General features: G+C 39.2%; 2 protein-coding genes across 3 annotated transcripts in view; one reads left to right on the top strand and one right to left on the bottom strand.

Annotated features, from left to right (window-relative positions):
• Nucleotides 1-5,360, top strand: part of LOC109973220 (arf-GAP with dual PH domain-containing protein 1-like) — a 15,443-nt gene extending 10,083 nt beyond the window's left edge. The window contains exons 5-11 of the mRNA XM_020622633.1: nucleotides 1,319-1,431; nucleotides 1,995-2,141; nucleotides 2,749-2,832; nucleotides 3,192-3,254; nucleotides 3,447-3,518; nucleotides 3,799-4,027; nucleotides 4,117-5,360. Of these exons, the coding sequence (XP_020478289.1) occupies nucleotides 1,319-1,431; nucleotides 1,995-2,141; nucleotides 2,749-2,832; nucleotides 3,192-3,254; nucleotides 3,447-3,518; nucleotides 3,799-4,027; nucleotides 4,117-4,145 (737 nt within the window). The 3' untranslated portion in view covers nucleotides 4,146-5,360. The remainder of the gene's footprint in view (nucleotides 1-1,318; nucleotides 1,432-1,994; nucleotides 2,142-2,748; nucleotides 2,833-3,191; nucleotides 3,255-3,446; nucleotides 3,519-3,798; nucleotides 4,028-4,116) is intronic.
• Nucleotides 5,361-8,047: 2,687 nt separating this feature from the next.
• The window catches only part of LOC109973216 (ras-related protein Rab-26), a 43,130-nt gene continuing 27,316 nt past the window's right edge, over nucleotides 8,048-23,861 (bottom strand). For both annotated transcript variants that reach the window (XM_020622631.1, XM_020622630.1), the window contains 4 exons: nucleotides 13,243-13,308; nucleotides 11,871-11,927; nucleotides 10,958-11,034; nucleotides 8,048-9,921 (listed from right to left, as the gene is read on the bottom strand). In XM_020622631.1, the coding sequence (XP_020478287.1) occupies nucleotides 9,822-9,921; nucleotides 10,958-11,034; nucleotides 11,871-11,927; nucleotides 13,243-13,308 (300 nt within the window). In that variant the 3' untranslated portion in view covers nucleotides 8,048-9,821. The remainder of the gene's footprint in view (nucleotides 9,922-10,957; nucleotides 11,035-11,870; nucleotides 11,928-13,242; nucleotides 13,309-23,861) is intronic.

The following is a 23,861-nucleotide window of genomic DNA, read 5'->3' as shown; positions in this document are numbered from 1 at the left end:
GTTAAGGAAGCTATTTTCGTAAAAATAGAACACCCCTCACTAAATAGGGGTGGTGGACTAAGACACAACTTGTCTTCCATCTACAACCCGGTTTTGAGATCTCTGCCCAAACATGCCCACCAGGACAATAGGCGTCGGTTGACAGGGGAGGATCCAAAGACAGGTAACGACCCTCACTGATACTGGGCTGTAACGACTCAGTCACTAATGGGCAGTGTTGGTCTTCTAAGGACTGAAACCACACCGAGGGGGATAAATATCTCCGACTCAACACCAGTCAGTCAGAACTGATGAAGCCTCTTGGATGAGAGGTGAAACGTCTTCGATCTAGATATCCAAGTCCAGTTGATTTCCAGGGTTATTTCGGTTGCGGTTTACTATGACCTGGATGACTGAGAATCTGCACAGATATTAGCTAGTTAGCTTACGAACTAGCTTAGCTACATCTCCGTTTGTAAGATAGCCAATACATAATGCTACCTTCGTAGTCGTGGATGTATGAAGAAGCATATAGCTTAAACCCCTTATCCAGCTTGCTGCCCGATGTTTTAGACGTCGAACTGCATATTCGGTGGACATCCGTGATCTTCATCTTTGGTAGTTCTTGGAGACATCTTGAGGAGAACAGTGCCATATTTCATACTAGTCGCAAACCGGAAACGGATGATTCTGTTTTGCAGTATACGGAAGTAAGTTGCGCATAACCCCTATTAAAGCTGCACTAATCAGTTGTTTTATATAAAAATCTAAAAGCTTTGTGTAATGTGCATTTCCCCGCAGCTATACAGAGCATCTGAGCATTTCCATTTTCTGCCCAGCAAACTCCATCCTCACTCTTAGCAGGCAGCTGTTTTCAGGGAAGAAGTTCTGCAAACCTGACGCCATGCTACCTACCCTGGCCACATTAGTAATTGCACCTTTAGAATTATATGCAATTCAATTTTACGCTTCTGCTTTAAGATCTTGTGTTTAAGATCTGAAGCTCATAATGTTTTTTTTTTTTTTTTGGTGAAATTGCATAAGATCAGTTATACTGTATGTTTATTATTGAGGCCATAGTTCATGGTGGTGGTGTACTGGACCACATTATATTCAGAGATGTTCCTAATATTCTGACCCTCTTATGTATGGTGCTGGGGAGGCCAGAAACAATGTTAAAAAGAGAATTTATATTGTTCAGCTGACTTCAAATAGCCCCAAATCACTGCACTCATTTGTGGGGGTATTGTATGTAGTATTTTGGTAAAATCGGCTGTCTCTTCTTTCTGTTTTCTTGTTTTGTCAATGGAATGGGACCCCATGGTTCCCCTCCTGGCAGGCTACAGGGAGGGGTTTTTGTGGAAACGAGGTAGAGACAACAGACAGTACCTCAGTCGAAAATTTATTCTGTCTGAGCGTGAGGGTGTTCTAAAGTACTTCAACAAGCATGATGTAAGTGCCTTCTCTTTTTCTCTTGGCCTTGTTAAATATGGTACTTTATCTACAAATGACCTGATATTTTTTACATCTCTGGTTGTTTAAGTAAAGGATGTGCATGTTTTGCCAAACATTGTTAAAGCTACAGCATGTGACTTAAGGTAGCACTAACATGAAACTCCAAATGAATCCCCTGTGCTCCGCCCAGCACTCCCTCTCCTTGTCTATGATTTTACTGATCAAGCAGAAATAAGTGGACTCTGACTGGTCAGAGAGGTCAATTCTGCTCAAAACCATTTAGAGGCTAAAATCTCTGCACTGCTGCCAGTGCTGTTCAATGAGCCTGGGTCACAGGAGGCTTCAACAGCACCTCTTCACATTAAGACATGTTTTGGAGCAGATTTCTACAAAAAAAAACAGGCTTTACTATTTAAATGTAAAAATTATTAAGGTGAGGAGAAAAAAAGAGCTAAATGGTGCCTGCATAGACCATAATGTGTGTATTGTGATCTTTACTTCATAAACAAAAGAACGTTTTGAGAACAAGCCGCTGATTCTCTTGTCTTTCCTTTCTGCAGGCCAGAGAGCCCAAAGCAGTAATGAAGATCAGTACTGTGAATGCCACTTTCCAGCCAACTAAAATTGGCACTGCCCATGGCCTGCAGATAACCTATCTGAAGGACAACAGCACTAGGAATATCTTTGTTTACCATGAGGATGGCAAGGTGAGGTGTAGTGCCTCTGTTCTTTGTTTTGGGTGGGGGGAAAAAAGAGCAGTTGTGCATGTCCCTCTCTAGTTAGGGGTGACTGTGGCTCAGGAGGTGGAGTGGTCAGCCCCCACCTAGAAGGTTGGTGGTTTGATTCCTGTACTCCTCTTTCCACATGTTGAATTGTCTTTGTGTGTGTGTGTGTGTGTGTGTGTGTGTGTGTGTGTGTGTAAAATGTGGCGCTGTAGATGGCTGCCTCTGTTTACTTACTTGGCCGATAAAAGTGATTTATCATGATCATTAGTTGTGTGGACATGTTTAGACTTGAGACTTGGTTTTAGAGTTAAGATTAAAATTGTGTTTAAGGTAAAGATTAGAGTTCAGCATTTACTTAAATAATATTTGGTTCCTTTTTAAATGTTTTTTCTAATACATATCATTTAGAAGAAGCCATTTTGTCTCATAAGAAGCGCCATGTGTAGTACTGGAGGTAATTAGAAACAGCTGGGGCGTGTGGTGTGTGTGTGTGTGTGTGTGTGTGTGTGTGTGTGTGTGTGTGTGTGTGTGTGTGTGTTTGCGTGCGTGCGTGTGCGAGTCAGTAATGGAGCTCTGTCTTGCCTTGAAGGAAATTGTGGACTGGTTCAATGCCATCAGAGCAGCCCGACTTCACTACCTGCAGGTGGCTTTTCCTGGGGCGCCCAACTCTGATGTGAGTACATGCACTCATATGTACAAACACATAGATACGCACAGGGCTGTAGCTGCCACCGAACAAATTGATGTCATGCTTTTTATACGTTTTCAGGGAATTTGACTTTGAGCAGACTGTGGATTACATTCTACAGTTAAAATAATTTGATTCCAGTCTTTCAGTCTCATTTAAATTTTGTTACTTTTAAGCCAAAAAAAAATTAAAGAATTCAATTTAACAAAAAATGCTGAGCCTTTCCTTTTGGTGTGCACTCAGAATGTTTGTGGAAGGGATCGTATGTAACCTGGCTACAGCCCTGCACATGGACACACTGTTGATGTTAATGAGTGACTACATTTTTGTTCTTTATTGTCTAGTTGTTGCCAAAGCTAACCAGGAACTACAAAAAGGAGGGTTACATGGAGAAAACCGGTCCAAAGGTAATGCAGTGTTCTGGATTGAGTTTCAGCAACACTTGTATTGCTACTGTACACTACTTTTCCACAACATGGTATATACAAAGGGAGAGAAATGTGCAGAGCCTATGCTGTAGCATGAAAGCCAACACATTTGACTTATGTTAAGTCTAACTGAGCTGCTGCCACATGTTCCTCTCCTGTTCTGTCCCACAGCACACAGAGGGCTTCAAGAAGAGATGGTTTACGATGGATGACAGGAGGCTCATGTACTTCAAAGAGCCACTGGTATTAAAGCTTCACTTCATGGGGGAAACTGCTGTAGTTACACTGTGACCAGCAGATGGCGTTCTGTCTTTTCTTTATAGTGTATCATCTGCTCTGCTTTTATAGAGAGGCTACGGCTCATCCTAAGGAGTTTGTGGTGCTCGACATGCCAAAATAGCAACATTCCATATTAGAAATGTGACATGGTTACATTCATTTTATTTACATCTGTATTCCTTATTGAAACTCTAACAACAGTTTAAAACAGAAAGATTAACTGTGTTTTTCTCTCTGCTGATAGGAGGCCTATGCACGAGGCGAGGTGTTCATTGGGTGTAAGGAGAACGACTACACAGTGCTTCCCAGCCTCCCTCCCAACATTCAGGGTTACCACTGGCAGTTTGGAATCACCATCGTGACCCCAGACAGGAAGTTCCTGTTTGCATGTGAGACTGAAGAGGATCAGAAAGATTGGATTGCTGCATTTCAAAGTGTTATCAACAGACCAATGCTGCCTCACGAGTATGCAGGTAAGTTAACTACCCAACAAAGTCAAACCATTAGTTACCTCCTTTTTCTTAACCGCTGAGTCTGATAAATATTTTTGTTCTCTCTGCAGTGGAAGCCTATTTTAAGCACAAGCCATGACTGTCTTGGTGTCTGAAGAACTACTGATGCAGCCTGAGGAGCATGGAAGGAGAAAAGGGTCATTATTGGACATCTCATAATAGAAGCCCTGGTAAAAAGTGAAGGGTGACAGAGAAAAGGACCAAAAGGTGAGACAGCTTCCACTGCATTATTCACACATTTACTACTTGTAAGCTACTTGCCAGCCCGCTCAACATCACTTACACTGTGTGCCAGAATCATTTCGTGGGGAGTCGGAATCACTCCTAAGCTCACGAAAGTTAGCCTAACTCACTCATCTGTTATGTGATGTCACTTACATACTTGAAAGAGATCAATCAGTCTGGTGTGAATGTGCAAAAGTTGTGTATAGATGGATGACAAATGAAAGGAAAACCTACATAGAAGGTCTCAGTAAAGCGTTGGGTCATGATATGCCACCAGAACAGCCTCATTGCGCCTTGGCAATGATTCTATAAGTCTCTGAACTTATCTGGAGTGATGAACATCATTCTTCCATAAGATATTTCCTTATTTGTTTTTTTTGATGATGGTGCTGGAAAGCGCCGTCTGACATGTTGGTCTAAATTCTCCCATAGGTGTTCAGTTGGGTTGAGATCTACGGAAGTGCATTGCATTCACCAAAGAGAAAAAAAAACTGGAGGATCTTATTTCATAATTATGACTTACTATCTTATTACAAGATCCTGATCTCATAATTATGAGATAATGCATATTCATTACTTTCCTGAATATCATCAGGTTTTAACATTATTTAGTATCAGTGAAATACTATTAATAGCTAATTTGGTGTACTTGGTGTTTCAAAACGTAAACAAATATAGCCTAGCCTAAAAATGACACCAACATTGTAACACATGGCGACATTATGTAGCCTATAGCCTACATGTGTCCTGTGTCAAAGTTTACATCAGTTTGCATTTGATGACTATTAACATACTGTTTAATGCTTTGTCATAGTTACGAGATCAGGATCCTGTATATAATAGAGTAGGTTAGGGTTGCTACTTAAGAAGACAGAGGCTACTTGATTTAATTGTCTACATCCTAGATCCTATAGGCTGTTAGGCTATCTATTGTATATAATGAATATGAGTTTAAAATCAGTGTTTCAGATTATTGGCACAGTATTTTGGAACGTGCCGTCCCTGGTAGGCTAGTGGTTAAGGTGCAGCGCTCTTGCCGCTGCGGCCTGGGTTCAAGTCAGGGTAGCGTCAGGAAGGGCATCCGGCGTAAAACACGTGCCAAATATCAACATGCAAGTCATCAGTGTGACGATTCACTGTGGTGACCCCTAAACGGGAAAGCCAAAAGTGACTTTCTTATTTTGGAAAGTGTTAGATTAACATTGAAATTTCAATCATATGAACAGATTATACTTTTATAAGAAAGTATAATGTTGCCATAGATCCGAGTTACTGTGGGCTGCAGCTTGGGTGTTGTTTTTATCTTACTTGTTTACATTTTGAAATACTAAGTACACCGAATTAAATATCAGTTCCTTTTTGCTATGCACTATTAAATGTATTGACAACTATCACGGAATTACGATGACACCAAATAATTAGTTAAAACCTGATGATTTTCCTGTAAGTTCTGCAGTGTTCCAACCCCTGGATTCTCATAATTACTAGAAAAGATCTTTTCTTGTAATTATGAAAATATGATCCTCCATCCCCCCCCTCTTTGTTGATAGCAATGTGCTTCTGTAGTGATCTGGTAGGGGTGGAATGGTTCAAGTAAAAAAAAAAATCTGACCCATTTGGTTTGCTAGTCATGGTTTGGGGCATGTTATGTATTGTTTGGTTCATTTGAAATACAGTAGGTTAAGGCATACACAAAGAAAGATCTAAAGTTAGTGAGGAAGAAAAACGCCTTGCGCCAGTAACCCACGGATTAAGTGTTCTTGAAAATGGCAAGTGGACAAGACAGAGGATCTACCAGAATTGTTTTGGTCTACTACGGACTTTCTGAGAATTCACACTGAAAGTGAGACTGAAAGCCATGTCATCAGAAGAGCTGTCAGTCAGCAGGACAGCACCTGGAGAAACCTTTACCGGGCTGGTAGACAGCAAAAATATACCAGACAAAAATAATTTGACAGTGATGCAGTGTTTATATTCCATATGTTTTGAGGCATAAATTTAACTTTTTGCCAATAAACAGCCTGTTGAAATTGGCAGTACCCTCCCTCTGCTTTATCAAGAAATGTACCGAACCAAAAACTGTGACCCCCAAAACCAAATCAAACCATTCCACCTCTAAGATCTGGTGACTACCAAGACCACAGCATATGATTAACATTATGCTCATACTTGACAAACCATTCAATTACCCCTCGTGCCCCATAGATAGGGGCATCCTCATCCTGGAAGAGACTATTTATTTAGGTTTTTTCCTTTAATTTGAAACCTATTAGAGTCCTGCATGGGTTCAGTTTTGAAAACCCGCACCTGCATAGCTCCGTTTCAGATCTGACCCATTAGCTGAAGTTATTTCTAAATGAAATCCAGACCTGACCCAATTAAAATAGACTTTAAGTTACACAGTCAGCTACTTTAAAGTGCTTGAGAGTTGTATTCTTGGAAAAGTATCTGTCGTTGGACGTAGCACCTGGGCTCTGCAGCTGTTCCCCTTAGTGAGGAAGTGTCTAACTTGCGGCTATCAAATGCTAACAGTTTTTTTACACTGTCTACAAGCTGCAGAGCCACTGATAATGTTGTTCTCAGTGTCTGTAACCACACCAAATTCCTCCCATATGTCTGACTTGGCCATCGATGATGCATTGTCCACAATTTTATATTCAACACTAGGTTATCCACTTTGACACACTGACGCCTAGCCTATGCTGATGTCTGAGTGGGGTCCTATGAGCTGGATGTGTGTTGAGGGGTCAACGGTTGTGTCATAGGACTTCACAATAAATTTATTGGTTATTTAGGATCGGTAAATTTATGCTGGATTAGATGTTTAAAAGAAGCTGTGCCTTTTAATTTTAAATTATTTCACTTGCTACCCACCCACATTTAGTCTGTTTTTACCAGCGCCCGTGAATTAATATAAACTTTTTTTTTTTAAAAACCCTTTAGACTTTTTTTGCAGGTACCTGACCTGATGCAGGACTCTAACCCATTATACATGACTTTTGCGTAGGAATCGGAACTATTGCTGCTCAGATGTGAAGAGATTTCACTGTTCTCATTAATATAAGCATAAATACTTTCACTGAAATGTTTAACTGAATTTACCTTACATTTCAACTAAGTCTACGAACTGTGTCCTTCTGGCCAGTTAGATACAGACAAACATTTGACATGTCAATGAGGAGGAGTTAATACAAATATGGTCTGCAGGTACTCGCGTGCATCCTTACATTTATAGTCACATAGAGCACAATGATATTTAACTATGTATTTTTTTCCATCTATACGAGTAGTGATGTTTCATTGTGAATGTATTTATTAACTAATTTACTGTGCTGTAGCTTTTGTTGTTACAGTGCCAAGCACTGCAGGGACAGTAAGCTATTTGTGTATGTTTTTAATACATTCAGCTGCTTGAATTTGTAAACAGCTTTATGTAACGTTCCTTAGTCTCTTGTGTTTTTGTAAAACTGCATTAAATATAGATCAGTTAAACATTGGCTGTTATGTCATATGATTATTTATCCACTAGAGGGAGACAAGAGTTTTAAACTTATGGACTCATTAGCATAAGTGCTGAAAAGAATGGCACAAAAATGTTTCTGAACCGTATGCTAGGGAGGGATCCCTTCGCTCAAACCATGCAGACCATGTGAACACACATTTCGGGTGGCTTAAGTGTAACTGAGCAAGACATCCTGTCTCTGTGTGAGAGAAGGATCTGGGTAAGTCTGAAATATAATCACTTAAGGGTAAAAGTCACATTACCTTCTGTTTTTATTGTAGCTAACTTTCAGTTACAAAGTGGCACACTGAAAAGTAGTTAAATGAAAAAAAATAAATCACCAACATCAAGATTGGAAAAACAAAAGTACAGTAAATACTGTCTGTATAGTTTCTATGGCTAAGATGAAATATACCAAAACAACAGTCTTATAAAAGGAGCGAGAAATGTTAAATACTGTTAATGTTATAAGAAACATACTGGTCAAAAATGTTCAGCGGATTGTGGCACTACATGACCCATTTATACAGAAGCTTCAAAAAGTAGAAAGACGAAAGGTTGCATTAGAGCTCCAAGACTCTACATTAATCCTCTACAACTGGAAAAATCCCAGTAGTTCATGGGTCTGAAAAATGTTTTCAGATTTAATTTTAAATGGAGAAAATCAACTTTTGCTTATCAGTCTACACTGAGAAACATAAGGTGAGAACATGTTAAATATTTTGCAAATGTATTAAAAATCAAAACTTACTGGGTATTCAGATCCTTTACTATGGCACTCTTTATGTCTATAACCTGATTGAAATTAAGTCTGCAAAAAAAATTTAAGGGGTTTGAATACTTTCTGAAGCCACTGTACATCCATGAATTGAAAATAAAAGTAGTCTACTAATGTTTGCACTGGCTACAAATAAAACCTAAGAAATGACAGAAAACAAAGTTTCATCTACAATACTTAACATTAGCAACATATTGTAGGTCTTTATTCCCCAAACCCTGCCCACACTCATGTCCATCTAAGGTGCTGTCCATCTCATGTTGAATTTTTATGTGCAGAAAAAAGTATTTACACCATATTTGTCAAAAAACTTGATTACATACAGAATGTTTGACCATCTGTTTTTCTATACTTTCAAAATAAGATTCTCAAGATGAGAGGTTACATTAGAGCTCCAAGACTCAACATTAATCCTCTACAACTGGAAAAATCCCAGTACTTCATGTGTCTGAAAAATGTTTTCAGGTTTTGTGACCTGTGCACTGTCATGTTCCAGGTAGATTTGTTTAAACTACAGTATACTCTATTATTGTATTTAGCATGAAATCAAATCTACTAAAACTGATTCAATGAGGCTAATGATACTGTTCTCAATGGCACTATACAAAAAGCAACACTCATTTACTTTTACTAGTAATAGGTATTCCCAAATATCCGTAGCTGAATCATGGAAATGCTTTAAGTTTATGCTGGTGAACTCAACTGGCTCCAGGGAGCCTGAATTACTGACATGCACTGAACCACAAAAAGAAGACATCACTGATTATCTAGTATATAACATTTATCCACATGTTGACCAAGAATTTAAATAAAATTACAATTTTCAAGTGGATATAAGAAAGAAATGTCTTTCCATAAATTCTGGTCTGACTTAAAATCTCCACATGCAAACAATGTTATGGACGAAAATGTCCATTAATAGGTTAATAACAGATGTGCAGTGCCTACTTTTGTTGTTTGAAAACCATAACCTAGGGCTACATTCACAGCTGCAGAAGGAGGTGGGTGAGGAAAAGCAGGAGGGGAGGGTAGGAAGATGAGTCCTGGACAACAGATTTAGGTTGTGTGTACTGGGACACTGGAGCGTTAGAGTGGAGAAACAGACGAGTAAAGACGTTTATACCTCGCTGGAGCCGACTCCTCACCTCTGATCAGGTCAGACATGAACGCACATTGTATGAAGATGAGTGATGCACACACAAAGGAAATTCATACATTCACACAGATCCAGAAAGTGACTGGTCCCAGCTTTAAGACCTGCAGCACCCACTGCCCTTCATCTCGTTGCTTACATACTCCTGCAGTTTAAACTTCTCACCAGGATCTTTCATGGACCTGTGCTTTAGTTCCCTGTGACAAATGAGGAAGATGCGATTAAACAAAACAGTTGCCCACCATAAATACAACAAATCACTTTTTTGCCTGAAGTTGCTCTAAAAACTAATTTACCAAGCTGTAATATAAGCACAACATTTTATGTATTGTTTCCTGAGAAAAAGAACAAAAACAGTGAGAAATAACTCATTACTGGCAGGTCAGAAGAAGTGTCCCTCCACTTATTACCATTACTTTGTCAGTGTCCATGAGATTGTTTTCATCTGAAATTGAAGGGAGAAATTTCTCTGTAAAATTTCTTTGTTTTATTTTTTTTTGACATCACAACTAGACTGGAGGCCAATTGTGATCCGATATGCAACCTTATTTTTGAAATTCAAATATTGGCATATTCAAGGTTTCTGAATCTTCTAATTATTCCCGGCAGTGTGTTGTCTTAACCATCGACATACAGTATATATGATGGACATAGTGTCACCACTTCCCTCCACTATGCAAAAATTAAGCCAAAATATTACGAATACAGCGGCAGCCATTCTTGATTTTTGAAACCAGATTCTGCGCAGTAGTGACCAGAAGTGGAGTGACGGCATCAGGCCACAAATCAAAGCTGTCAAATCAACCAAAATACACCTTCTTATATCAAACAACTTATTAAAATAAACCTACCAAAAAAATGACCACTTGCACACATCCATGTGCTAATATCTAACAGAAACCACAGAAGTGACCTCTGGGGAAATTTAGTCTGGTTTATACTTTGACCTTTTAGTTTGGCTCATGTCTTATTCACTAATATGGAGGAGATGGGATTTGTGACCTATACTGCAACCAGCCACCAGGGCGACTCTGTCCCAGTGGCCTGTCTGTCAATTTTACAGTCCATGCTCTTAACTGGTGTCTAGATGGAATCTTTGGATTGAGTTCCCTACTGCTTCTGTTGCCTTTTTCAAGTCCATTCAGCCTCAAATTTTAATGTGAAATGTAACTAAAATTGCTGTGAAAAGCTAGCCAGCCAAGCCACAACACTGGTAGATAGGGTGACACTCACTTAGCCGCAGCAGTGAAAGCCAGCTCAATGTTGAGACCTGACCTGGCGCTGGTCTCCATGAAGGGAACTCCAAACTCCTGCAGGGTCAAAGCAATGACAATTATGAGAGATTATTTTAGGCACACAAACATATGAAAATGCAACACTTTGACAGGCTACATCAAAAATAAAATCTAATTTGGTTGTTGAATGAAAGTGATATACTGTAAATGTTTACAGAAGAATTTCACAACACACTGAACCTGTTTGCTTTGGGTAATCCAGCTCAGAAATAATAAATCTGTCTCCTAGCTTTTACTTTGCAGGGGAATTTATTTCAGCCTGTGGTGATACAAAATGATGTGCTTTTATTTCTCTCAGGTTGAGATTTAAATTACTGACACTTTATTGTTACAACTTCTGGAGAGAATCACTTGGCTGTTTGTTTTGTGAGCCATGCTGTGAAGCAACATCAGGGAGGTGGATAAGAGGGTTTGCTCCTAGTTTCAGCGGTTAGTGTTTGTAGCTGTGCTGAGGTTTATCACAGAACCAAAGGCTGTGAAATAATTAGCCTGAAGATAATATTTATAGATGATGACCTATAAGACTGGAATTTATACAATAAATATTTATTATAAAATGTCATGGTCTGAGGGAGCAGTACATCTGAGGTTCCCTGGCCTTTGTCTTCTCTTTTTGGTTTACAGGTGGTACATTTTAAGATAGAGTGAAAATGAAAACTGAGCTAAATCCTCCCAGCTTTATGTGGTATTCATAAGCTTTTTATCTACCATAAAAATCCAATAAGTTATACAAAAGGATTTGGAAAATGAAAAATCAGCGCCTTCACCGGTCACATCAAGGGGCCTTGTTTTTACTGCAATTAAAAGATGTGTGAAAAGTTTATCCATGTGCTCCCATCTAAATTCTTCACCTTAGCGAGCCTCTCTCCATCTTCTCTCTTCACCACCCTGTCACGTGTGGCATCAGCCTGGTGAGACAGGGAGAACAAAGACGCACGTAATAACATCTGCCGTAAACATCAGCGGTGGAAGAGATCTGTTCGCTGTTTGTCCACAGTTTACATACAAGCCTCTCTTTGTGTTCAGGTCTGATGGCAGCTAATGAGTCAAGATTGTCTCTCACAATGCTAATTGATATGGAGTGTGGGGGACTGAAATTAGACAGAGGTCCAAGTCGGAGACATCTGTTCTCTGTTCAGATGGAGGGATGTGAATGTGAATTGCACATTAGACTGACTGCTATCGTTTGTTGTGTATGTGTGTGAAATGAACAGGACCAAATGTACTTGTAGAAATATCACTGTTTAAAGCCAGCTGACAGTAGAAAGTTCTGGTACAACTTCACCCACTGTCTAGGTACACAGACAAGGAAAACAAACTGCAAAGCCAGCTCACACCCGTATTCCACTGTACTTAAAGTTGCTTTGGTTACTTTTTACTGGATACTGTTTTAGTGCTGGGTATCATTACTGTTCCCAGTAAAAAAAAAAGAAAAAAAAAGAAAAAGCCTGAGTTTAGGTAGAGATATCAAATATTTTTATACTGCTCACATGAAGGAATATGAAAATGTTTTCTATAAGCCAAATGCTTTAAAGAGCCCATGCTTTTCCTTCTTTTCTGATTTAACTGCAATGTTACAATGGTGAATTGTCATCTTAAACATGACCTAAAGCTCAAAAAATGAACCGTACATATGTTCTAGTATTTTTTTCTAGTTCTCTATTTTTACACGTCGCGCGGTGCCATTGTAAAAGCGGAATTTTTTTGGCGATGCATGTGGTTTTATGGATATATTTTACCTCCTGTTGCTGCACTGTGACCAGAGGATGTGGCTACTGCATGTCCAGGAATGTTCCTATACAGGGTCTGGCTGTTTTAACTGACTGGGTCTAATATGGAGCAGCTGGCCAATGAGCATCCAGGGAGGTGAATGATCAGCTCATCAAAAATATAAAATATTGTCAGAGCTATCCTTTAAATTGATCATAAAAAAATTTAAATCTTAATGCAAAGCTGCAATACAAAAGCTTTGCCAAAATTAAATCCATCTAAAACCAATAATGTTATACTTATGTACTGTAAGGAAAAGTCAAGAAATATCTAATCAATGAATAAGTAAAGAGAAACCCAAGAATCAGACCGAGCATTCAGTGCCAACTTTTTGCTAATGAAAGTTAATTAGTAACTAAAATGTTTTCAAGCCTGGTACCCAGCCCTAGTGTACTTGCATTGCTTCCACTGTGTCTCTGCCTACAGTCATAAATAATTCCCAGCATGTCTTGCCTTGTTTCCAAGTAGCATGAGCACCACATCTTGTTGGGCGTATTCATGGATCTCAGTCAGCCATGCCTGGTAAAAAAACAAACAAAAAACAGGACAAAGAGATAACATGTTAAATACCTGAGTGTGAAAATTTACAAAAAAAACTCAAACACATTCTGAGATAAGAGAAAAAAATAGTACAGTAGTAGACAGAACTTTGGGAGACTTTGATAAGGACAAGACTGAGCATTAAATCTAATAACATGAATAAAGAGGAGGCTGGGGAGTAAGTTAGAGTGACTACAGTATTTTCAAAGATGAATGTGGCTCAAGAAAGAAGAATGTGCAGATTAGAAAAAAACTGAACCAAGGGCAAAGAAAAAAGGGTAAAAGCAAGAGTATGTGAGAAAGAAAAATACTGTCAGAATTATTATAGGAAACACTCATCTTCATCAGATTAATCAGCACTGTCTGTGCCATCCTGTTTCAACTAAAACATGTACACAGGGGGAAAAAAAAAAATTCTTAATGAACAAACAAACTGTACTTCTGACTGTATGTGCTCCAGAAGCACCTGAACCATCCATTCACTGTTAATGAGCCTTTAATCAGTTCACCCACCTGCAAACTCTGCTGCTACAATAACACCCCTCATCTCAGCACAAAGATTAATTGTACCCACAGTGAAATGCTCCATATTGGATTTCTGACTGCTGCTGATGCATCCACCCGTTCTTTAGTAGTCCTAATCTACAACTGGTTCTCCTCTGACAGCTCACTGGGATTAACTTTGGTGATGACTCCATGTTTGTAAAGGTTTTCTCCAGTATTACCTCCAGGAAAAGGTCGTGTTAAATATCAGGAGATAAGACATTGCTTCCTGTACATGTACCTGTACAATATTTTGTGTATGGTTGACTCATGAACAGATGTTAACCAACTCTAATGACTCCAAGTCTTCAGCTGTTACTAAAGGCTTCTTTTTTACCTCACTAACTATTCTGCATTGTGTCTTTGGAATGATCTTGGCTGGGCACCCACTTCTACGGAGAGTAGCCATAGTACCAAATCATCTCAATGTATAGACAATATGTCTAACTGTGGACTGATGAATATCTGCAGTCTTTGAGAGGACTCTGTAACCCTTTCCACCTACATACAAATCAACAACTCTTGATTGTAGGCCTTCTGCGATTTCTTTTTTTTGCAAGGCATGGCTCACAGTAGCTGATGGTGCTTCTGAATAGCATATTGACATGGTTTGATTGTTTTATAAGCCAAGGTCGTTCTAAACCACATGTCCATTCACGTTTCATTGACTGATTGACTGGTTTGCCAACACCCGACTCCAGTTGACATTTAGTGACCTCAGAAGCTTGGTGTTGCCATTACCTTTTCCACCATCACTTTGTATGTTTAATGGGTGTGTTCAATAAAGGCATGAAATACCATGACTGAGTTTTATCAGCTTAGAAATATTGTTTCTTGATATTTATGACTTTCAATTTCACGACCAGTTTATACAGAAAACTGCCATTACTTTTTCTTAAGACCGTATATAGCTCATAAGTAGTGACTGTTACAGAAAAAAAACCTACAGTAACATCCGTTCTTACCAGACAAAATGGCAAAATACTTCAAGAATAATATCAATATAAATAAATAAAAATAATCAAATTACTTCCCTCACTACTTAGGCCCTCAAAGAGACAAACATGCTCTCAGCCAGTGTAATATCCTCAGTGGCCATGGCTGGGAAAGAAACTGGGCTGGGTTCATCTTTTATTCAAGACTAATACCAGGATCTCTGGCCAAATGCTCAGGGAGCCAAATGTCAATGACAGTGTGGCGTGGTGGCAGAGGAGGTAATAAATCTCTCTGCTCATTGCCATGGCATTTAAGTCCCCAAATGGTGCAGCAAATCAGATGAAGTTGCAAGTTTTTGCTTATAAGGCCCAAAAACCCTTTAACAAACTCAGTAGAATTCAGCCACTCGATTCCCGTTTCTCTACAGCTCTGAGGAACTAAAATGTAAATTTAAAGATTTATAAAATTTCCTTGTCAAGCTTCTTCCAGTTAATATTAACAAAATGAGAGAAGTAATTGCCACTTGCTCTCTAATAGTACATTTCATAATGCTAAAATGCCAAATGTCCTGCTGATTTTTTTTTGAATGAAACAGAGGGACAGAGGAAGACATGTGACAGAAAAACAGAGAGGTGCCAAAAGGCAGCAAGATGGAGAGACAGACAGTGACAGTAAAAGACAAGACAAAGACCAAACGATGTGTCACAGGGGAAAGAAGAAAAAACCCTGACAGCTGCTGGCGGCTGCATCGGGACACAGGTAAGACAAGTTGTCACTGGCAGAGGGATGTGAAGGTATTTCTGATATTGCAATACATCCTTTTTCTCTTTGTCACTGACAAGAGAAAGTAAGACTATGTACTATTCCTGGGGCCAGTTGCATAAAGATTGTGTACACACCATAACCTTTCACCACATATAAACCGGTATTTATAAACACACAACGTGCGCACCTCATGCTTACTTCAGACCATGCGTACACACAGTTTGAGCAGGTGAGGTGAAGGAAAGGCGAAACAAGGTGATAGCTAATTTTAAACACCTTGCATTATTTTCAGCTGTTTGACAAACTTCAGTTCATAAAGTTTGTTTTTAAACATTACATTTATATTGATTGGATCAGTCAATTTTAAAGACTTGTTTTTGTTTTGCTTTTGACATTTTTCCAGGTTTTCATTTAAGACTGTCGAATATTATTCTGTCAGTTTTCATTTAACGATGACAACACTGATAAGCCTTTACAGGTGTGTGATTATATTACAACATTCTAGCTGTAGCTAATGGTCGCTCAATATTGTTTTGGCGTTACTGGAAGATCTTGCCAGTGCAGCATTTAGAGATTGTTCTGAATCCCTGTAAAGCTGTGGGACCGGAATTGTGATGTGCTCATCCATTGTAGATAATCCAGGAGTTGTGGGTGTTGTGCCAAAAAGTGACTGACTGCGGTCCACGGGGGCGCGTGCAGCCTGTTCGCCTAGTTTATATCTACATACTCTGCTTTTGTCGTGCATCGCCGTGTTAGTACGAAGGTATTAAAACTTTTGGAGGAGGCTGTTAGGGAATAATCATAATTATAGTCAAAAAAGACAGAGTGCAATTCAGTAGTCTTTAGTCACTGGATGTACAAATGATTCACAAATCACTATTGTCAGTTTCAATTTTGATTTTACATACCGTTCCAACATTTTCTGATTTGGGGTTGTAGTACAACCTAATAAAATGCAACTTTTTCCTTGCTAAAAAGTGATTACAGCTTATCCCTTGTTAATTAAATGGGGTTTCTGCTTCAGATTACCTTTATGTCCCTCTTCTGGGTTATATTTTAAAGATTATCAACAATCTTTTATACCAGTTTCAGGACCTTTAAAATGCTACTATGACCATTATACTGCAGTAATCTCCTTTCCACGAAGAATGAGATTCATAAAACAAATGAATATTATATATAACTTATCAATCCAAAAGTGCTCTCTCTGAAGCAATAAACTATGTTTCCCTCCATGTTTGACACCACCTCTCCATTGCCTTAAGCACATTCCCCTTAAAACAATAAAAAACCTCTTATATTACCAGAGAATCATAATGATTTGTCATTGAATTCCTCATTGTGTTAAAACTCAGGTCATACTTTGCCGAGTATAATAATGAACGTGCCTCAATTTCCTCAAGGAGCCTCAGAGACTTCCCACATGACCCAACTTTGACTCTTTTGCACTTTTGTAAATACTTGTATAGTGCTTTCCTATGCAATGCAGCACACTCAAACACTATTTGGCCATTTACCCATTCACAAACTCCTAAATTCACACACCGGTAACATCACCAGGAGCAGCTAGGGGTTCAATGCATTGCTCAAGGACACTTCGACATGTGGACTGGATAAGCCAGGAATCAAACCGCTAATCATCCAGTTAGAAGACACCCCACTCTACCTCCTGAGCCACAGATCACAGCTTTGATCAGAGTATTACACTGACAGCCAGAGTGAAGAAGTCAGACTAGGCCAACCCAGAGGAGCGCAGGGAGAAAGTAGGACTTCTCCCTTGAGAGGCAGTTTAAGCACCGCAAGGCAGCTGAGCTAAACAGACTGACAGTGTCACTGTCTGACATACTAAGGAGATGCGCACGCACACACACACACACAGTTTGCAAAAATAAATCAATAAACTACATTTAATTCATTCAAAATTGGGGTTTATAATGTTTGCACTGGCATTTTAAAACGTGCTTGTTGACATCTGCAGATTTTATAGTCACACAATATCTCCACTCAGTAAACCCCTTCTGTGTGATAAAACTACCCATCACTAAAATCAAACACTGACAACAGCCTTGTCTGTGGTTTGACAGGGAAGAGAAAAGCTTTTATGTTTATAAAAGAAAAACCATCATTCTGTCTGCCAGCAAACATGGGTGTGACTTGTCTGATGACTGATGTGCTTTGAAAAGCTGCAGAGTGAATGAGTGAGTCATGTTTATAGGAGCCATCCTCACTTTCTTCGACGCTCTCTTCCTCTTTGTTTTTGTGCTCTAGAAGTTAACTAGAGGCACTAACCATATAACCTGTGTCTTTTTCAGTTAGTGACAAGTTCACATAGTTTTGAACATTCATTCATTCATTCATTTTCTACCGTTTGTTCCCTGAGCGGGGTCACGGGGGGACCGGAGCCAATCCCGGCCGGCAATCGGGCGAAGGCGGGGTACACCCTGGACAGGTCGCCAATCTATCGCAGGGCTAACACATAGACAAACAACCACACACACGCACTCCTATGGGCAATTTAGAGACACCAATCAACCTAAGCTGCATGTCTTTGGACTGTGGGAGGAAGCCGGAGTACCCGGAGAGAACCCACGCAAGCACGGGGAGAACATGCAAACTCCACATAGAAAGGTCCCGGGTGGGGCCTGAACCTGGAACCTTCTCGCTGTGAGGCAGCGGCGCTAACCACTGTGCCACCGTGCTGCCCCTAGTTTTGAACAGTGATAAATAAACCCGATAAAAGGCTTTAAATGTAGTTTCTTTGCTAAGTGGAAAGTGGCCGTGTCAGTGGGGAAAGACCAATTATAAGTTAAAATAGTGGAAAGTGGTCAAGGAGTAAATGAAATCAGTTCACCTTGGCAGTGCAAGCCAGGCTGTTAGACTTGTAAATGGATTTCTATTTCTTCAAATTATTAATGTATGAGTATAAAAGGGAAATCAATAATTTAAGGATTTCAATATATTATGAAGGGAAAGATATACTGTGTACAAAATGTCAAGTGCCAGCAAAATTCATATTCACTGTTAGAGGGCTGAAAGGTCCCAAACCTGCATTAAAAAAGGAACAAAAGCTATTAACCTGAAAATGTGTCACTCTGCTGCATTTTCAGTATAATAACCAGATCCATGTGCCATCTAACCTCATGGCAGGAATGTCAAAGTAGAGGATCTGCTGTTAGGCGTGTGGCAGTTTTTGAGATCGGGGGAAACACACATAGGCTTCATTATCATGAGCTCTTCGTTGACATCTGTGCCAAGCTTTTCCAGAGATATGAACTATTTGTGAGAGGGGGGTGTGGGCCTCAGGGGTTTCCTGTCAATCAAACCAATAACTTGTCGGTCCACGTGTCAGGCTTGGTAAAGAAATTTTTTTTTTTTTTTTATGTGATACTTTGGTCTAAAACAAGCTTCTATTGGGAGAAAGAAGTTACATCTTGTATATTCAGTACATTCATTGCCTCTAGAAAGATGTTATTTTAAATTTTCAGTTAAAGTGAGGCAGGCTATGATAAAACAAATAAGAAAAAAAATGTGGAAAAGCTCAGAAAACACCTAAAACCATATATCTCGTTTACTGACTTTGAGACATTGAAAAGGAGAATGAGTGTGGGAGATGCCTGACCGCTGCTGAGATACCTCTACTTTGAGCAGGGATGTTTCTTCTGCTGTTATGGACCCAACAACATCTTAGATCCAGTGCTAATGTCTTGACATTCTGCAGGCTTATCAACACTAAAGACACAAAACAGCTTCTGTCCAAACACAAAAACAACACGTTTCATGCTTTAGTTTTCTGTCAAGAAACCCTTCAAAAGGTTTCACTCACTTGTTAATGGGCAGTAAATCAGATTTAATACACTGTATACTCGATGACCAGTGGGAACTTCTGTAATATATAAGCTTTTAAAAAGGTTCAGTTGGTGCTCTCTTACATTGCAGGCTTCAGTAGGGAAGGGAGTATGATTTATTATTGCATAAGGTGGGAACTGATGAGGAGTAGAAAAAGTAAAGCCAGTGCAGCAAAGGCAAAAATATCCTGACTTCTAAACTTTAATAGGGATCAAGCTCCGAAACACCAGATCCTACACGTCCCATAGTCCCCCAGTCTCCAAGCTTAAGCCGAGATAACTGATTATATCATCACGGCTATATTTGTATCATCACACCCGTAAATTCATGTGTTAATACTAATCAAAATTTTTAAACCAATTTTGTTTAATGGTGTATCCTAGACAAAAGCACCGAGGAGGGGGAAGACACAGAACTAAGGCATACCGTTCCAGGCACAATATTACTCTGGATAATCCGATTACTATTGCTGTGGTGTTAGATTTCAGTTCACTAACATAATTAGTGTTGTTTTGAATATTCACTCCATCACAAGTTCATACAAATGCCACCTACACTTTTTAGAGGGCACTTACCATTCTGTTCATACATATAATTGAAATCCATTTTCACACTCTATCTATGTTTCAGTCTGGATGATAAAAGGATAGTAGGAATGTGATAAAACACCAGAGTAACCACAACAAAAATAATAACGCCTCTGCTTTTGTACGTGCCAGTTAAGAGATGAGACACTCCAAAAAGACAGAAGAGATAGGGCATGACAGAAAAGTACTGAGCTTTTGCACAATACATGTGGGAATTTGTGTATTTCTGTGAAAGATTTACATTTGTCTTTGATCAATTGTTTAACATGAAACAAAGGGCAAAAATTATCTCCATGAGCAAAAGGAATAAAAGCTGCAAACCGAAGGAAGACGAGGTCTACAGAGCTGGGTTTTAGAGACATCACAGTATCCCTGACACTGTAGTGTAAATAGTTACTGTGACTTACTGCAGAAGTGATACACAAACAGACAACGATTGTATGACTCATCTTGTGCAAACCTATCTGACACACAGCACCCATCGCCTGGCTCCTAGACTATGTGATGAGTCTGTATCATGTTAGAAATGTTTTTTTGGGGGAAAAACAAAAAATACCCCTGAGGTTACATGAAAGTTTCTCAAACTTTTGGGGTTGTTAAGTACTTCAGCTGATGACAAAGCTGTCTTTGATTTGTCTAAACAGTTCATGGTGCTTTGTGATGCAGTAAAACAAGAGACAGGAAGAGACACCTGGCAAATCTTAATTTTTGTTATGAAAGCATCTGAACGGCTTTGACCTTCAGCAGTGCCCTCACAGCTGAACATCTTTCTTTCTGCAGAATTGCAACAAACTCGGTGAAACATAAAAGGCACTTTTCTGGCGAGCAAGCAGAACCTGTGTGTTGTGTACAGGAGTAACGATGACTGAAAGAGATAGCTATCCCTTTATCCAAGCTCTCCACAACTACAAAAGTGAAATATAAAGCAGGAAAACAAGAACTAAGGAGGAAATACTTCTTTTACTTATTTTGAAGTCATGTCCATAGAGACAGTCGAACACCTCTGACATAAGTCCATCCAGTGACACATTACATTTAATTGGCAAATTGAATTGATCTAACATCAACAAAAAGATAGTAGCTTAAACAATATCTTCACTGATCGTGGTCGAGTGTGTGCACAAGTGTCCCATCTGTTCTGTCACTTTGCAGCTAACATCGAAGTAAATGGAAATATCCACAGAAAGCATCTGCCTCAACACCAGTGGAGCATGTTTCCTCCAACGTTTTGCCTCTGCAGAGCTACACTCGGCTGGTTGCATCTTATACGACTTCAGTCAGACAGGTGGTAATCTACTGAAGCAGTGGAGCCTACATATTAATAATGTTTAGTGCGGAAGACCAAATCACAAGTAATGTGTGAGTGACAAGATAATGGATTATTAATAATGGAGGATTACTGCAAGCCATGCCCTCACTACCTTTGCACAGAACAACTCAAGAGATGTTCTTCATAAACCTGCAAAGCTGAAACAAGTCAATTCTAAAATGCCAACATGTCCACAGATTATATATGAATGGCATTTCAATTCATATCATTGAATTATTTACTGACAGCTTCTCTCAACACCATCTGATGCGGTGGTGCCATGACATTTAACTAACAGCTATGTGCTAGCCAGACGGCCATTTCATTTGAAGCCCCGAGGGCAGACAGACAGATGAATGAAGGTACATGAATACGGGTTTCATCTCTCTCATAGCTTTTACTGAGTTTACAACACAGACACGCAAGCATGATCAAGCATTTGGGCATCGGTTCATGCAAACACACAGAGATGTAAGAGCAAGTGCAGCTACCAAGTAATGCATCATTTAACAATCAGCATTAAGGCTCGAGTGTTCAACAAGAAACATTTTATGACACTTAGAGAATGAATTCTAATTGAGGTTAGTGCTATTGATCTGCATAGCCAATAGGTAAAAGAGAGTAGTTCTTATGAATCTGCTTGGATCACTGCCAGTGTGCTAATCAATTCTAATGTTAATGTACTGTAGGAAATGTTTCTTTTTGCATACAGTCAAAAGTGCAGGTTCTACTACAAAACAGCATGTCTGAGCAGGTGTCCTGCCCAAAGAAATGTCTGCAGCTCAAGTCCTACACAATAAAAATGACTGTAAATGATCAGTCACTGTGGTTATTAAAGTGGCTCTAATCAATACGTTTTCATTCACAAGAAAAAAAAAATTACAATGTGAAATTTGAAGGGAGTTGATTGGGCTGAAGTGCCCACTGAGAATCATTACCTTACTGTTGTTCTCTACAGTTCTATGGAGCAATTTACTGTAATTCAGCTTATCCAGAACTTTCCTGCTCTCATCAGCACTGTTTCCAGCTGCAGAAGGCAACAATTGAAGAAAAAACCTCTGATAAACCCACTGTACAGTATAGTACAGTACCTATCCAGCATCAAACAGCAGACAAAAGTGGCAGCCAGGTGCTAAAGTGGAGCATTAGCCAGCAGTGGAAAGTAGCCAAGTACATTTACTCAAGTATCACACTTAAGTACAATTTTGAGGTATCAATATTTGTATTTTCATTTTCTGTTACTTCACCCTAACTTCACTGCATTTTAGCAGTACTCCACTACATTTATTTTAAAACTGCAGTTACTTTTCAGAACCGGAGAAATTCTTCCAGGTCTTAGACCTCAAGGGACTCTTACTCTGGTTAAACAAAAGGTTAAATAAACAAATACAAAAATTACAGTATAATAAGACTTCACTGATGTCTGGCAGAAAATCCACAAGCTTCCCAGCAGTAATTCAAATTATAAACCATATAAGCTGCAGCATTAAATGATGTATACAATAATGCATCAGTAGTAATCCAATATGATATACTGTACATTGTTAAATGAACAACTCTGTATAATGAATACTGTTACTTTTAGTACTTTAGGTATGTTTTCTGCTAATAGGTTTGTACTTTTATTTAAGCAGCATTTTGAATGCAGGACTTTTATTTGTAATTGAGTGTTTTTCACTGTATTTAGCAGCTATAACACTCAAATGTTAGCAGAGGCCAAAATAGAGCTAAAGGAGAATTAATATTGAACTTGTAGAATCATGTGGACAAAAACAACTCCAAATGAATAATAATGGTGCTGTATATCTACTGAATGTTTAAATAGCAACATTTTGCTAATATGTTAAAATGTCCAATGTTGATGTTTTCTGCTAAGGACAGTCTCTGCCAATGTTACATCCAGAGCCTACAGCTAACCACCAAAACTGTGGGCTGCATAATCTAAATTTGACAATACTTCTGGCTTCAAACAGCAAATGATCTTAGCTCTGAATGATCCCGCCACAGAAGCCAGTTAGTTTTTTAACAGAGTAACCCAGACAAATGATTTGCAGCAGAGGCCTAAAAGACTGGTCTCCCTGAAGCACAGCCTCTGACAAAACATTCATCACATTGCTATTGGATTATGTGCTATGTGACTTGAAACAGTCTCTGACTCAGGCTGGAGCTTGAAATATATTCAGAGAAAAGAAAACAATACTCATATGCAGATTTAAAGCTGCATCAACTATGATTTAGCACATGTGGGAGACTGGGTCTTTGCCAGGTTGTTGTTCAGAGGTAACCAGTTAATACTGTTTATTTGCAGGGGACCTGGTTAAAAAAAAACCAAATGGGTTATTGTGTGCTTATGTTAAGACACCCCACAATGATTGATTTCCGGGTTGCAAGCGAGAGCAGACGTCTTTACTGCTTCTCTTGTCTGTTCTACACTTCAAGTATTTGAGCATACTTTACAACTACTAAATGCCTCAAAGAGGGAAAAGAGCTAATAAATCAGAAGCGACTGAGGATATGGAGGCAGAAGAAATGTATCACAGAGCGGC

This window comes from Monopterus albus, unplaced genomic scaffold (genome assembly GCF_001952655.1).
Source record: "Monopterus albus unplaced genomic scaffold, M_albus_1.0 scaffold284.1, whole genome shotgun sequence".
NCBI classification, from domain to species: Eukaryota; Metazoa; Chordata; class Actinopteri; order Synbranchiformes; family Synbranchidae; genus Monopterus; species Monopterus albus.
Note: the sequence above shows the minus strand (reverse complement) of the source record. Positions and strands in the feature narration are given on the sequence as shown.